Consider the following 15,849-nt stretch of genomic DNA (forward strand, 5'->3'; position numbering starts at 1 on the left):
TTTCCACTTTGCAATGTTGCTTAGTGTACTGGTTCACTAGGGCTTCCATAGCAAAACACCACAGGCTGAGTGGCTTGATCAACAGAAATTTATTTTCTTATACTTCTGGAGGCTAAAACTCCTAGGTCAAGGTGTCAGCAAGTTTCTTCTGAGGTTTCTCTGATTGGCTGGCAGGTGATCACTTTCTCGCTATGTCCACATGTGGTGTCCCTCTGTGTTATCTGTGTCCCAATCTCCTCTTCTTATTAGGACACCAGTCATATCAGATTGGGCTCCCCCTAATGATCCCTTTTAACTTTATTACCTTTTTAAAGGCTTTATATCCAAATACAATAACATTCTGAAGTGTTGGGGGTTAAAGTTTCAACATACAAATTTTAGAGTGGCACAATTCAGCCCATAACACTTATATAGATTTAAATATAGGCCATTATTTCTCAATAATGTCTGTAAGCTATTTGCATCAAAATCTCTTGCAGAGCATGTTATAAAGGCATTTTCTTGGCTTCAACCCAACATGCAATGAATTTAGAAAGGATGGAACCTAGGGTATCTGATTTTGAAGAAATATCAAAGTGACTCTGTGCACACTGAAGTTCAAGAGCTATTGGAGTGGTTTTTCTATTTTTCATTGGCATTAAAATTTTGATATCATTTCTTTTTATGGTCAAATCTGTATAAATACAGTGAACATTATACTGACCACATATTGTTTAGTTCTATCCTCGTGGAGGTCCTGTGGCGGGAGCATTATGAAAGCACAGGCTGCACAGTGGTTAAGAGTTGAATTCTGAAAGCTGCTGTCTCCAGCACTTACTAGCCAAGTTGCCTTGGGCAAGTTATTAACCTCTCCAAGCCTGCTTCCTAATTTATAAAATGGGGGTGATAATAAAAATATTGCCTTCTCCACAGGATCTTTTGAGGTTTTAAATGGTTCATATACACTGAGTGTGTCATAAGTTTACTATTAATAACTTCCAGGTTGGAAATGAGATTGACATTTATGAGCATGAACATCACAAATCCATACAGCTAATGTAGGATAGACATAAAATTCGAGCCCTGGTTTACTGCATTCAACTCCAGTTCATTCCATTACTCTGTGGAAAGGGCATAATTTTTAAGCTGGTTTTAGTTCTTTCAAATTACTATATGATACTGTGGCATTTCTTTTCAAGTGATTTTTTAAGGAGGAAAAATATATTACAAAAAATCTCTGTGTGTTTGTAGCCTACACAGGGTGGAATAATGATTAAATGTGTTAGAGTGTGAAGAAATGATAAATTGTAAGCAGCTATTGCTTTTCAGTGGTGTTGAACTCTTGGTGATGGACTTCAGTATTTAGCAATCAGCCATTTACAGTCTCTTTCAGGAGTTATAAGGTCAAGCTGAGCTATGTATATGGAATAAACCAACCAAGTGCTCTGAACTTGATCTTCTTTTGTGTGCTTAGGAAGCTTCCTCCATTAGTTTGACTTCTGTTGGTGGGCATGGCCTACAGGTTAGCAAGAAAAAAAGTTATATATATAATTTGTCCAACAAAACAAAGAAAACAGAATAAGATAGAATAAGCTAGAAACAAAACAAAGAAAAAGTGTTTCACCTTCCATTCCCATACACCAATTCGATGGAACCCCCCAGGGGCATAAAGAATAATTCTGGCATCTTTCTGACCTTGTAGGAGAAATCAAGCCCATTCTATATGTTTGAAATGACTACATGCCACTAAACACATAACATGCAACTAAACTAACATGGCAGCTCTGTGTTCACATGCTGTTGAGTGAGCTCTGATCCCTGGCCACCCTGTGACTGAGTGATGTCCACACCGTTCTGTCTTCAACAGCCCTGCTCAGCTCCTGTGGACGCGTGCTCAAGGCTTCCGTTGTGGAGCCGGTCCACGTTGTATTTGTGCTTCCTCTTTTCCTGTTGCCTACACACATAGATTTCCAGGGATTTTTTATTTTAATTTCATTTTTCTGTCTTTTATATGGAGAAACTCAAACAAATAAAGAAGTAAAGAGGCTTAGAATAATGGACTACCGCGTGTTCTTCATCTATCTTCAGCGGTTATCAGCTGATAGCCAGTCCTGTTTTATCTACACGCCCACCCTTGCTCCCAACCCATATCACTTCGATGCAATCTGCAATCCAAGTCATCATTCAATTTCATTTATAAATATTTAGTATGCATTTCTGAAAGATAAGATTATTTTTCACACAACCACAATATCATTATCATACCTAACATTAACAATAATTCCTTGATATCTCGATGTTCGGGTTTGAAAGCACACATTAAGTGACAGCTCATGAATCTCTACATGAGAGATGCAATCTGAGTGAAGGAGGAGGTCAAGGGACTTGGAGCACTTAGATAACATTGAGAGAGCCTCCGTTGTCAATGTCCAAGGAGTGGAGTGGGCCTCCTGAAGGGCATCATGGGGATGAGGAGGTTAAAGTCTCCATCAGTTGTCAGGGTACCCTCAGCGCTGACACTAATGCTCAGTAGAAAAGAGCTTTTCAGCTTTAGCTTAAACAGCGCTCTCACTCTGAAATGTCCCCTTTTTTCCCTCTGATTTCTAAGTCCTACTTGACCTCCCAAACTTGCTGAAATTCATTTCCTTCATAAAGCCCACCTCTGAGCCCTTAGCCCTTGGCTGTCATTCTCCATTTGCATATTTAGCATTAATGCCCACTGTGTTATTCTTACCAGCAGCAACACTCATACCAACTGCCATTTACTGAAAGCCCAAGGTGTGTCAGGCTAGCACTTACCACTGTACCTCTCTTACCTCTTACCACGTGCAACTCTGGAAAGTGTTGTTGCTCCCATGTTATAGACAGGAAACTAAGCATCAGCAAAGTTAAATAGTTTTCCTAAAGTCACCTTCATAACTGACACTGTTGGGATTTGAACCCAGGTTTCATCTGACATTGAAGTCGCCCTCCCTGATAGTGCACCTCTTGTTTACCTTTTTCTCACAGGTGCTAACTGCCTGAGTAGACTGTAAACTCTCAGAGGGCGGACCACATACTACTTACACACCTAAAGTCACATAAGATAATGTGGCATCCTGCGCTGTTGTTAGTGATGATGCAAATAATTGTCAAAACTGCTTCAATTGCCTTTCAGAGTTGTTAAAACTTTAAAAGTTCCTTCTTACCTGAACTTTATGGCTGGTGTGTTAAGGTGCTAAATTAAATGTATGTTAATTGGATGTGTTAGCATAACATAGTATGTCATCTTAAAATAAGTCAGAAAGCTGCCTAGTATAGTCAAACAGCAACAGTCACAAAGTGAAAGAGATGTATTTCATTAGCTGGAGATTGTGAGCAATTGCTTTTTCATTTTGTTCTTCTGTGGTGCAAAAGCCACAAACCTTCCGTTGGTGCAGGTTTTTGAAAATGAGAAAGCATATTGTAAACTACCAGATCTGACACAGATATACTATGGCGCTGCTAGGACTTCGAGAATAGCATTTGACATTAACCCATGCATTGTCTGCACTCTTGTTATGAGGTTGAATTTATGTCCAAAATAAATGCTGTCACTTTGAAATCTAAACACTCTGGGAATTCCTTTATCAATAAATAATAGTGTTTTAATGGCCATACAAAAGAATTTTTAAAGAAAATATTACTTTCATTATATATACACACGTGTGTGTGTGTGTATACACACATATGTGAGTTTCTCCCTCTCCCGAAGTCACATTTTAAAAAAGGAAAAAAGGGAAATTCATTTTGGTTCAGGAATTTAGCTAAAGCTGCATCTTTTCCTCTGAGAATAGAAAAATTGGGTTGATATCAGGCCAACTTATGAAATTCTAGGGCTCCCTAATACTGGTAGGCTCACTGAAATACAGCAGAAGAATGTGGCAGAACTTTGCATTTGGCGTTCCAGGTCTGTCTGAAACTAAGAAGCACAAATGTCTTAAATGTGTGGCTAATGGTACATTTGGATGTATGCTTGAGATTAAGTTATTGATTTATAGTTTTCAACAGTTCCCTTAGTTTATAATACTTCACTGGTTACTATGTTTGGGAGTGATGGGGGAAAACCCAGGAAGGTTGTAATACACACATACATCTGTTGATACCTCTACCACCAGCATAAATTAAACAGGAGCCAAGTAAGGTTTTCTGATTACATACAATTTTTCTTTTGATCAGAAGATTACAGGTAAGTAACTAAATTTTCCAGTAACATTTAAAATCTCAATTTGTATGTATTTCTATATGAAGTTAGCATCCCTGATGGATCTAATCTGTTTCTAATGAAATATTGAAAATTTGTTCTTTAATACAGCGGAGTTTTCACTGGACTTACATTGAAAAGATGTCTGAACACGAAGGGCTGCTGCATGCATAGCAATAGTGGGCCCCTGCCAGCACGGGGCTTTATCACAGCAAAAATGGGGTTTTAAGTGTTTGTTTCCAGTGCAGGTTCTCGAAGCCCAGGCACTTCCCAGTCTCATTGTTCCTTTGTTCTAGCGGATGTACAAAGGATTGACTGTTTTGTTTTCTGGCTCAGAGAGATTAGATAAAGTCTGCATTGCTGAACTTCACCCTCTAGGCACGGGACCTTAAAATTCACTTTCTATAGCTCATATTTTTCAGATTATATATGTTTAGATTGTATTGAACATACATCATTTTCTTTGGCCTTTATCTGGCTCAGTTGTAGACAGAGACGACAGCACAGCCTTGGTCTCATCTGAGCCGCCACTGGAAAGCAGCTGTCCCTCTCATGCTTGTCCTTAAAATGCTTCTTCAGCACAAAAATGTGTCATCTTGGTTGGCTATGACAGGGTTGCTTTTGAGTTTTGTTGGCTATTAGAATCTTATGGCAGTGGAGTATCTTATCCTTGCCTGGCAAAAAGAAAACTTTCTGTGAGGGGAAATTATGTTCTTTCCTTTGACTATGACATTCTTGGTTATAGACTATTATGTAGGATAGAAAATTTAAATAATATTGCCAGAAATAAGAAAAACTGTTTTCCCACCAGAGCTTATAAATGAGAATCACTTTGGGAATTTTTTATTTTATCCTAAGGGTTAGAAAGTTAGTTCATGGGAATAAACTGATAAGATATTTATCTAGGTATTTTTTTATGAAGAAAGCAATTTAGGCTTCTATCACTTTAGTTTAAGAAATTGTATCACATTTTTGCCTGCATTTTGTCAGTGATTCAGAGGAAATTTTTTCTATGATTAAGTAGACAAAAATAATTTAAATTACTGAGTAGGCAGAATTCATTTAAATTGGTGAGTATACAAAATTAATTTAAATTAAATCGTATGCCAGGTAAAATCTATATTTTGTTATTCCTCAAAACATCAGAGAATGTAGGTACTATTATTATTCTCCACAGGCAGATGGGAAAAGGGAGGCTTAGACTGGCGAAGTAACTTGCCCAAGTCTTAAGACCAAAGCCGAGATTTGAACTGAGTTCCGTTCAACTCCAAAGCCCAACGTTTCTGCTACTCTGTCTTCCTGCTTCTATGATAAGATCTCCCCCTGGTTATAGGAGTAATAATAATACTAGCTAACAGCGAACACTTACCATGTACCAGATGTTGTTTTTAGTGCTCTAGATAAAATACTCAATTTAATCTTCATAACAATTCTACTAAAATGATAGTGTTATCACCAGCACTGCAAAGGTGAGACAGCTGAGGCACAGGGAAGTTAAGGAATTGCCCGAGGGCATGGCTACAGAGCAGGGGAGCCGATTCCAGCCCTGCCTCCCCAGGGGAATCCGTGCTGGGCTGCGGGTAAACCATACAACCTCGTCCTCCAAACTCATCTGTGCTTCTGGCTCTTGAAGTTACAACTGCCTTGGCTTACTTGTTGGCTAATATTTACATTATTATTAATTATTGCTCATGTAAAATGGTATGTGGCTTATTCAGTTTTTGCAGTATGATGTACTCATTAAAATCAAAGACCAAAACACAAAGACATTAGATTTATCATAGGCTGAATTTAGCCTACGTGTGGTGTAGATAGTTTTATAAGCTGTCTGGTTGTAAATGCCTTTTGAACAGAATAAAAATTACCTTGTTCCTATTTGTATAAGTGTTATTCACAAACGAACGCCTTTTTAAAACATATTATTCTAAGAACATTCTAGAATTCCTGCAGTCACTGTGTGAGAAAAATATAATTTCCCAAGAGGTAGATAAGAACTGAGATCTCTATAACCATACCACTAAAATATCTGACCTGACTATTGAAATTTAGTTTCTACTAACTTAATCCCACTTTCTACATCAAGAACATGTAGAATTTCTGAAAATTACTCATATGTAAACATCTCTCAACGCTTCTACTCCCAGCATTCAGAGTAAGGAGAGCCTCATTTCTCAGATGGTCTCGCTGCACTGTGCAGTGACTGCTCACTAAACGCTATTGACTTAGTTCTTAACCTGGAGGTACTCTGTTCATCTGTTTCAAGATTCAATGCATAGGAAATGGAACTTCTCAAACTGACCCACGGCTTTGAGGGTTGAAACTAAATAAACAGCTGAGTGCAGTACTAACCCATTCCCACCTGCTCTGCGGGCCCCAGCAGCTCAAAAGTGTCCCAGAACTCAAGTTTTGAAAATTTGGTGACATAGGCAACCCCAGCTGCTGAGACAATTCATTTTGGGGAGCAAACCTAACCTAGGCCTTTAATTAGGTCTGTATCTTTTCTGGTTTCCTGATATCTAAAAACAACCGTAAATCATCTATACTTACACCATGAAAATTCACAACTTAAAAAAGAAAAAGTTCAGTACAAATTTCAAAATTAGTTCTTAATATCTGCATTTTCTGTTGAATTTTCAATTTTTGCCCAGGCATAGCCTGGACGTTTGTCAATGTTGGAAAAATGCTGACTTTGCAAGCCAAAGAAAATGTCACCTTACCTGGAATTCCAAGCTCAGAAAAGAATTTTTATATTAGAAAAAGGAGTTTGTATAGCTAATAACTGAGTGTGTTTCTTTTTTAAATGAAATGGTAAGTTTGGAAGTGAAGTAAAATGCCAGTTTGTTTCACAGGCAGCAGATGCTTAAACTTTTTAAGGAAAATGAGTCTGGATTAGAGCAAGGTAAGCATGTTTTGCAGAAGTCTTCAAGCCATGTTCTCTTTCTTGGTTTTTGCCTTGCAGACCCTTTACCTCCTTCAAGGTTTGAGGTCAGTCAAGAGAAGGCTACTTCAACCAGCTTGCATGTTTCGTGGACTCCTTCTGGAAGAGTCACAGGTTACAAAGTGCAGTTATTTGATGACAACAAAAAGATACAGGAGGCCCACATTCAAGAAAATACTTCAGGGAATGAATATGCATTTCATAACCTTACTGCTGGTAATAAATACAATATTGCTATCACAGCTGTTTCTGGACATAAACGTTCCTCAACAATTTATACCAATGGATCAACAGGTAAGACCTGTTTACAGATAGTCGGGCATTTAATAGTCTATGTCCCTTTTGACATTATATTAAAGTCAAGAAATGGAAGTAACAGTGCCCCCAGATCAAAGATACATACACACATACCTAAGTGTCATGTGATACAATGGAAAACCTGGACTGAAGACAAGGAGGTGTAGCTATGCTGCTAGCTTGCTGGGCTATTTTGAACATGTCACAAAACTTTTCTGGGACAAGAATTTTTTCCAAAATAAGTAAATATTTCTTACTGGCCCTTCTAACTCAAATCTTAGGCAACAGTATTTTCTGAGTATGTGCCCCATAAAATTCATTTCTTGAATGCTTTCCTCCTTTTCCTCTTCTCACATCATCAAGCTGTGGTATTTCCTGAAGAATCCCACATTGGTAAAGAGTCTCTGCTCGCACCTGCGTTCCCTAATATCAATGACATTTCATGACCTCCTTCCATGAGTGCTGCCTTTCCTACCACCCACTCTCCCTCATTTTCTCTCCAGCTTTATTGCTGTTTTCCACTTTTCTCTCCTATAGCTCTTTCCTTTTTCTTTTCCCTTTACTGTTATGCCACAGCATACTTCATTGGCAAAAACTACCTAATCCCTATTAAGTGGGGGAGACAGGCAGGCAAACTATGATGTAGCTTTAGGCTGTGCACTTTGGAAAGAGCATTAATCTAGGTTTCAGTGAAATTTCAAAAGTGCTATTTTCATTCAGTATCACACAAGTTAGATTACAGGGAAGCATAAATTAATGTGCAGTTTTGAATTAAATGTGTCTGTGTCTTCTCCAAGGAAGTTGTGAATGACACTTTGGAAATCCCTTGTGTCCCCTTAGTGCCATCCCCGGTGAAAGACATTGGTATTTCAGCACAAACTAATTCTCTCCTGATTTCCTGGTCCCATGGCTCCGGTAATGTGGAAAGATACCAGCTGATGCTGATGGATAAAGGGATCCTAGTTAATGGCACTATCGTGAACAAACATACTACTTCCTACACTTTTCATGGACTGACGCCTGGCCACCTCTACAACCTCACCATTGTAACTGAGGCTGCAGGGCTGCAAAACCGCAAGTGGAAACTGGCCAGGACAAGTAAGTTCCCTAGCTAGCTGAACAAGAATAAAATGCAAATCAAGGGAATGTTTAACAAACAAGGCTTATTAATTATTTGAATAGTGGCAATATAGGACCAGTTGAAATTCTACGTTAGAGAAAGCCCTTAATATGTATCCACTTTTCTGCATAGAAAGAGGGGTTCCCTTTCATTATAGCCCTTGACAATGTTCTGAAGTAACAAAATTAATTACTAATCTAGCCTTGGCTTCTCATCTCAGAATGGCAGTCTTCCTTCTTTTAAACAGTATTCCATTGCCCTTGTGACATCACTCACCATGGAGCAGGACACCTTTCTCAATGCTATGCAAAGACCTCCTCCTTAGAGACAGCCATTTCCCCCAACCTCTAGCCAACAACTACAGGGTCTGTTCCCACAGCCTAATGCAGCTTGATAAACTAACTGGGGCTGTTTTCATGAATAATTTCATATGCACACTCATTCATTCATTCCATAGCTATTGGGTATAAACTATGTATTAGGCATTGAGGATGTAACAGCATCCAAGAGAGACAAAGTCTTTGCCCACATGGAACTTACATTCTAGTAGATGCCAATGCTTCTGGTGGATCTAATGTGTTAATAAATCCCCTCTCTTGGAAAGTTATCTTAGATTCACAGTAACTCTAAAATATGTGGTGTCTGAGAAATCACTCTAGTGATGAGAGCGTCTGAAACTATAGGAGTCTGGTGGGAATGATATTTGGGGACACCTATGCATTTACATATATCTTTTCAATCACATCTCAAAGATATATAGACAATCCCAACAGAAATGTAGCATCTATCTTAAGAAAAATTCATGTATACCAAGAACAAATTATACCTCTAACCACTCTATGCAAAATCAGTATGCTACACCCATTCTTTTAATGAAGTGTTGTTAATTTATATGACATTAGTGACGTCCAAAACTATAGCATCATCAAGAGGTAGAAAAAATATTCACCAAAATGTCTTCCCTTTGTGATCATTTTCCATTGATGAAATAATGACACAACTTTTTGTTTTTAATTTGAGGAGGAGGAGGAACAAGATAAAAATTTAATTTCAGGATCAATGAGTCATTGACACAACTCTTGAGCTTTAATTTTACCATGCTTTAAAACGACAATATTTTTAGCACACAGAGTTTTGTAATAGCTAATCCGTTGATCAAGCTATTATGTACTTGCTATGATTAAATAAATAAAAAGGGGAAGAAGTTAGGCAGATGAAATTAAGTAGAAATTGCCATTACACTTAAAGAATGCTGGCCAAGCCCTCGTTTACCAACAGGACCCCTAGGCTCAGGGACCTAGGCAGAGCTTCCCAGGGTCCCCCAGCCAACCTGACTCAGTCTGAGCCAGAATTCAGGCTCCTACTGCCACATTTGTGTTCTTCCTACTAGCCAGGTAGTCTTCCTTTGGTTCTGCAGTATTATTTTTGCCTCATGAATTTGTCATTTTCTTCTGTGCAGGGGGTGTGGATTGTCAAGATTAAAATTCAGGTCAAAATTTGGCCACGAGCCTGGTAAGATATCCTGAGTTAAAGTCTCTTCCTTTCTTCCGATTTAGCCCCCAGGGAAGTGTTAAATCTGAAGGTGACAAATGATGGCACTTTGACCTCTCTAAAAGTCAAGTGGCAAATACCTCCTGGAAATAAAGATTTCTACAATGTTACCCTGTCTTACCAAGGGACCATCAAAAACTCCAGACGATTAGAACCCCAGGTTACAGAAACCCAATTTAAAGACTTAACCCCTGGACGACTTTATCAAGTTACTGTCAGCTGCGTCTCTGGTGAATTGTCTGCTCACAAGATGGCAGTTGGCAGAACAGGTGAGTCTGAGCTCCAGAATATTCCTTGTCGCTCAAACCAGTCTCTGATCCCTCTTAGACTAGGACAAAAGTAAGAAAGGAAACTCCATTCCCAACCTGGGAAGTATGGTCTTCATGACTGAGGGTGTCTGCTGGCCAGGGCCCCACGTACAGAGCAAAGCAGAGGGTTAACTGCATTCACCTGAGGTACTTAAGCAAAGGTATTTGGTTGATTCCTGCATAATCTACATAGCTGTCCCCGCCCTGTGCTGTTTCATGTCGCACCACTTAAGTAATGTAAATGCCTTAGCATTGATAATAATGGATGAAATATTTCTGATCAACTCTTATAGTAAGGGCCGGTTAGCATTTAACCATGGCTCTTACTAAATTATGTTATTATTTACTAAATTATCTAGGGCCTTCATGTGTAAATTATTGTATAATGAGCTTTGGGAGTTGTTAAAATGGCAGGATCAGCAAACGATACCCTTCAGCCAAACACTGCCTGTAACGTGTTTTTGTACAGCCTCTTGCTAAGAGGGTTGTTACATTTTTTAAAACATTTTAAAAAAATGAGACAAAGACCACAATGGCCTACAAAACCTGAAATATTTACTTGCTTACTCTTGCTTTTAAGGAAGTTACTTTTTAATCACACAAATGTAGAACATATACACAAAAATAAAAATACTGCAGTACATTTTAATAATGATAATTGTATTGATATTTCTACGTGCCAGGCACTAAGTATTTTACACCATTATTTCATTTAGTTCTCACAACAAAACCATGAGAAAGGTTGTGTTATTATCACTGTTTTACAGATAAATAACTTGTGGATAGCCATCCAGTTGGTTAATAGTGTGGCTGGAGTTTAAATCAGGCTGTTTGATTCCAGAGTCTGTTCCCTATGCTATTATAGATCCAAAGAAAGAGCCATATGGTCAGAGAGACAAGAGAACAGATTTTTTTTTTCCAAAGACCAGTAAAGATTTCTTGGAGAGAAAAGAAAGAAAGGGATTTGAGGTGGAAGGAATGACACAAGCAAAGGCATAAGAGCCCAGGAGACTCACAGATCTGCAGAGCAAGCACCTAGAGGCCAGCGTTCAAGAGAGTGGGAAGGAGGGAGGGTGGCTGCAGGAGTATCAGAATTAAGACTGGAAGGATGGGGAGCCTTATTGTGGAGAACTACAAATGCCACACCAAAGACTTGATGATTTGTTCTGTAGTTAATAGAGAGACCTTGAATGTTTTCAAGCAAATAACATCAGAGCTATATTGTAAGATTAGTCTTCTCAGTTGGATAACAAAGAGGAATGTTTTATGACCACAACATGCAGTCTCTTCCCAAAAATACCATATCCATCAATGTCACCATCATAGATGCAACATCGGTATTGACTCTAGAGCTGGTGTGCAGTCAGTAAACACAGCAGTCATATCACTAGGTTATGAACAGTGTTACAGAAGATCGCATCTCTAATATACTACTACAGTGATTTGGGCATAAATTTCTTGAGTATCAAATGTCCCCAAAGTGAGGAAAGAACATTCATTTGCAATCCACAAACATCAGGTGAGGATAGAAATGTTGCCCGTGAAGAATGAATGAGTATCCTTACTTTTGGTTCTCAGTATTTCCTTTTTGACATCATTTTACCATTTAGTTCCAGAGAAAGTTGGGAACCTGGAGGCACATAGCAACGGTTCCTCGAAGTCCCTGGTAGTGGGCTGGTCGCCCCCTGCTGGAGACTGGGAGCAGTATCGTATCCTGCTCTTCAATGATTCCTGGGTGCTGCACAATGTCACCGTGGGAAAGGAGGAAACGCACTATGTCATAAATGACATGGGGCTCATACCGGGAAGACAGTATGATATAGAAATCATTGTTGAGAGTGGAAATCTGAAGAACTCTAAACATTGCCAAGGCAGGACAGGTAAGCAAATGTCAAGGTGTTAATAACTGATGGAATCTTAATTTGGTCTCTTTGCCAAGGAACCCAGGAAACTGTCGATGTTGTACTCTGGAATTTTCTGGACTTGAGATATTCTATGCTTGCAGACTAGAACAGGGTTGGTAATGCTTAGGTTGGTCCAACAAGAATATGAGAGATCACTTCCACTAGTCATTCCATTATTTTCTACAGTCATGATCCGCATAATAACTTTTCAGTCAGTGACAGACACCATATACAACAGTGGTCTCATAAGATCATAGTGGACCTAGTGATGTCATAGATATCATAACATCATAGCTCAGCGCATTATTCACATATTTGTGGTGACACTGGTGTAAACACACCTACTATTGTGCCAGTCGTGTAAAAGTACAGCACATACTATTATGCATAATACATACTACTTGATAATAATAACAAAAGTCTATGTTATTGATTTATATATTTACGACACTATACTTGTATCATTATTTTATAGTGTACTTTTCCTACTTATTTTAAAAATGTTTGCTGTAAAACAGTGTGCCATGCTACACCAGAAGCAGCACATACATCTCATGTTTACCATCCCCTGAGTGCATCATTTCTGTTGTGCTTAACTTAATCTCGTGTTGCTTTGGTCATCATGACTCCTGCGCATACAAAATTCGCTGTTGATATTGCCAATAAGAGGCCTCACTGAGAGACTGACCTGGAAGTGAAATTAAAAGTGACTAAGGACTGTGAAGTTGGAAAATCAGTGATGGTTATTGTGCGCCAGTTATGCATGTCCCGTTCCATCGTAGCTGCCTTCTTGAAGAACGGGAACAAAATGATAAAAGCTGTTAAAGTGTCTGCTTTATGGAAGGGGAAAAGACTAAGAAAAATTTGAGAAGGGCTTTTGTCAGACATGGAGAAACTCCTAATGACCTGGATTACAGACCCGACACAGAAGCCCATCCCTCTCAGCACCGGGATGCCCACAACCAAAGCGAAATGTTTGTGTGCGATGTTGGAAGAAAACGCTGGGCCTGACTATGATGCTGAGTTCACTGCTAGCTCTGGGTGGTTGAAACAGTTCAAGAATCGTTATTCATTATATAATGTGAACGTGATCGAAGGTTCCTGGAGAATTTTTGGAAACTCTAGATAAGCTGATTATAAAGGAAAATCACTTGCCAAAGCAAATATTTGATGCAGATGAAAACTCCCTATTCTGGAAGTGGATGCCTCCAAGGACTTTCATCCATAAAGAGGCCAAATCAATGCCAGGTTTCAAGGCTTTTAAGGACAGAGTAACAGTCTCCCTTTAGGACAACGTTGCAGGCTACAAATTAAAACCCTTTGTGACCTGGCACAGTGAGAACCACAGGGCCTTCAAGCATATTAATGAGCACACTCTGCCAGTGTACATCAGGAGCAATAAGAAGTCTGAGGTAGCCCAGGCCCTCTTGTAAGATGCACTCCTGAATTGCTACGTTCAGAGAATAATAGCATGCCTTTCAAGATTTTGCTTATTGTTGATCTTCATCCCAAAGTCAAAGTAGTGTTTCTCCCTGGAGACACCACCTTCTTGATCCAACCAATGGATCAAGGAGTTACAGGAGATTGTAAGGTCCTGGGGAGGACCTTTGCCCAAGCTATTGCTGTAGTGAAGGAAGACACCAAGAAAACACTAATGGAGTTCTGGGAGGATTACAATATCTATGACTTCATTAAGAACCTTGCTTCAGCGTGGGTTATGTCACCAAGGAGTGTATGAATGGCATCTGGAAGACATTCAAGAGGTCCATGACTTTAAAGGATTTGCCAAGAAGGAGGAGATTACAAAAATCAACACGGCTGTGTTGGAGATGGCAAAGCTTTAACCTAGGTGTGGATGAGGATGACATGGAGGTGGTTCCTGAGGCACTGACTAATGAGGAGCTCTTGGAACTAGACCAGGAACATCTAGTTAAAGAAAAAGCAAGCAAAAAAGGAAACTGCAGGATAAGAAAAAGAACCCCCAAGAAAATTCACAATGAAGGGTTTAGCAGAAACCTTTGCAGACCTCAACCAACCCCTTAAAAAAATTAGAAAACATGGACCCCCAACGCCAGGATGTTTTCATTGATAGAGAGAAATGTTCATGGTACATTTTTTACTTACAAGCAAATCTGTGATTTGAAAGAAAGAAACCAAGCAAACCACCATGTACATATTTCTGATATATCTTCAAGTGTCCCTCAGGCAGGTTGTTGGGGAGGTATTCCAGAAGAAGGCATTGTTATCATAGGAGATGACAGAAAAGTTCTTTGATGCAAAATTCACAATATAATTGTACACACTTAATTCTTCCATAATTTTGTTTTATGGGGTCAACAATTTACTCTTAACAATGTCTCTTAGAAGCTCTAATAATAAAACCTGTGTTTTAAAGAAATGGAAGAAATTTCAATTCTTTGGATAATGGGAGTCTTTAATCAGATACTATTAGCAGTCCCCAACTATACTTTTATTGCTCTCCCTGTCATTGATGCATCAGCATTCCCTCCTTAGAGATGAAGGAAAAATCCCTTTGTCCTTTCAAGCTATGGGGGCAATGGATACTCCTAACTCCTCCCGAAGTACTCAGAGTAATCTTTCTCTGTGGTTTTATGGATGTTGTGGGTGATGACATTGAATTAAATATGTTCATATCATAGAATTCATAGGAAGAACAAGCACTCAAAAAGTATTACCGGGCCAAAAATAAAAGACCTAGTGAAGTAGTTTCCAGTTGTAATATTTTGAGTCCTTATTTCTGGTCATGTTGTATAAACATGTTGTGTAAAGATTTTGTGGTCAGCTTTTTTTCTTAATGTTCATAAACATTTAGAAAAGAAATGCTGAATTGGAACCCTCTTGTGGGTGGAAGAGAACAGCTGTTCTCTAAAGAATAGAGAGCTGTTCGGAGCAAGTGTTTTTGAGTCAGTCTGTGACCCAAACTCCTTTTTGTTTTTTTCTCAGTCCCCCTGGCTGTTCTCCAGCTTCGTGTCAAACATGCCAATGAAACCTCTCTGGGCATCCTGTGGCAGACCCCAGTTGCAGAATGGGAGAAATACATCATCTCCCTAGCAGACAGAGACCTCTTGCTCATCCACAAGTTACTCCCCAAAGATGCCAAAGAATTCACTTTTACTGACCTGGTGCCTGGACGAAAATACATAGCTACTGTCACCAGCATTAGTGGAGACTTAAAAAATTCATCTTCAATGGAAGGAAGAACAGGTAATATTCTTTAAACTTTAGGCTTTAAAAGTATCCTGTCTGCAGAATTCTTTAACACTCAGTTTATAAATGTTCATTAAGTGTCTGTTATGTCCCAGGCCTTGATTTATAGATCCTTTCTGTTGTTCATTTTATATTTTTACTAATTTCAGCTCTTGTCTTTAATAGTTCCATGTTTTGTCTTATTTTGAGTTTATTTTGCTAAACTTAGAGCAAAGAACAACCTTTCTGAGGAGTCATGCTACAAAGGAGAGCAGAGAAATAGGGCAGCATCTGAAAGAGAAAGTATGTTCCAAAAGAAGGTG

At 39.0% G+C, this 15,849-nt stretch overlaps 1 protein-coding gene across 2 annotated transcripts in view; it reads left to right on the forward strand.

Moving 5' to 3' along the window:
- PTPRB (protein tyrosine phosphatase receptor type B) overlaps nt 1–15,849 on the forward strand; it is a 107,311-nt gene that overhangs the window by 26,640 nt on the left and 64,822 nt on the right. For both annotated transcript variants that reach the window (XM_045830030.1, XM_045830031.1), the window contains 5 exons: nt 7,161–7,433; nt 8,277–8,534; nt 10,113–10,376; nt 12,026–12,295; nt 15,284–15,544. In XM_045830030.1, coding sequence (XP_045685986.1) covers nt 7,161–7,433; nt 8,277–8,534; nt 10,113–10,376; nt 12,026–12,295; nt 15,284–15,544 — 1,326 coding nt within the window. The remainder of the gene's footprint in view (nt 1–7,160; nt 7,434–8,276; nt 8,535–10,112; nt 10,377–12,025; nt 12,296–15,283; nt 15,545–15,849) is intronic.

The sequence above is a fragment of the Phyllostomus hastatus genome, unplaced genomic scaffold (genome assembly GCF_019186645.2).
Source record: "Phyllostomus hastatus isolate PE091 unplaced genomic scaffold, TTU_PhHast_1.1 phas_scaffold_93, whole genome shotgun sequence".
Taxonomy (NCBI): domain Eukaryota; kingdom Metazoa; phylum Chordata; class Mammalia; order Chiroptera; family Phyllostomidae; genus Phyllostomus; species Phyllostomus hastatus.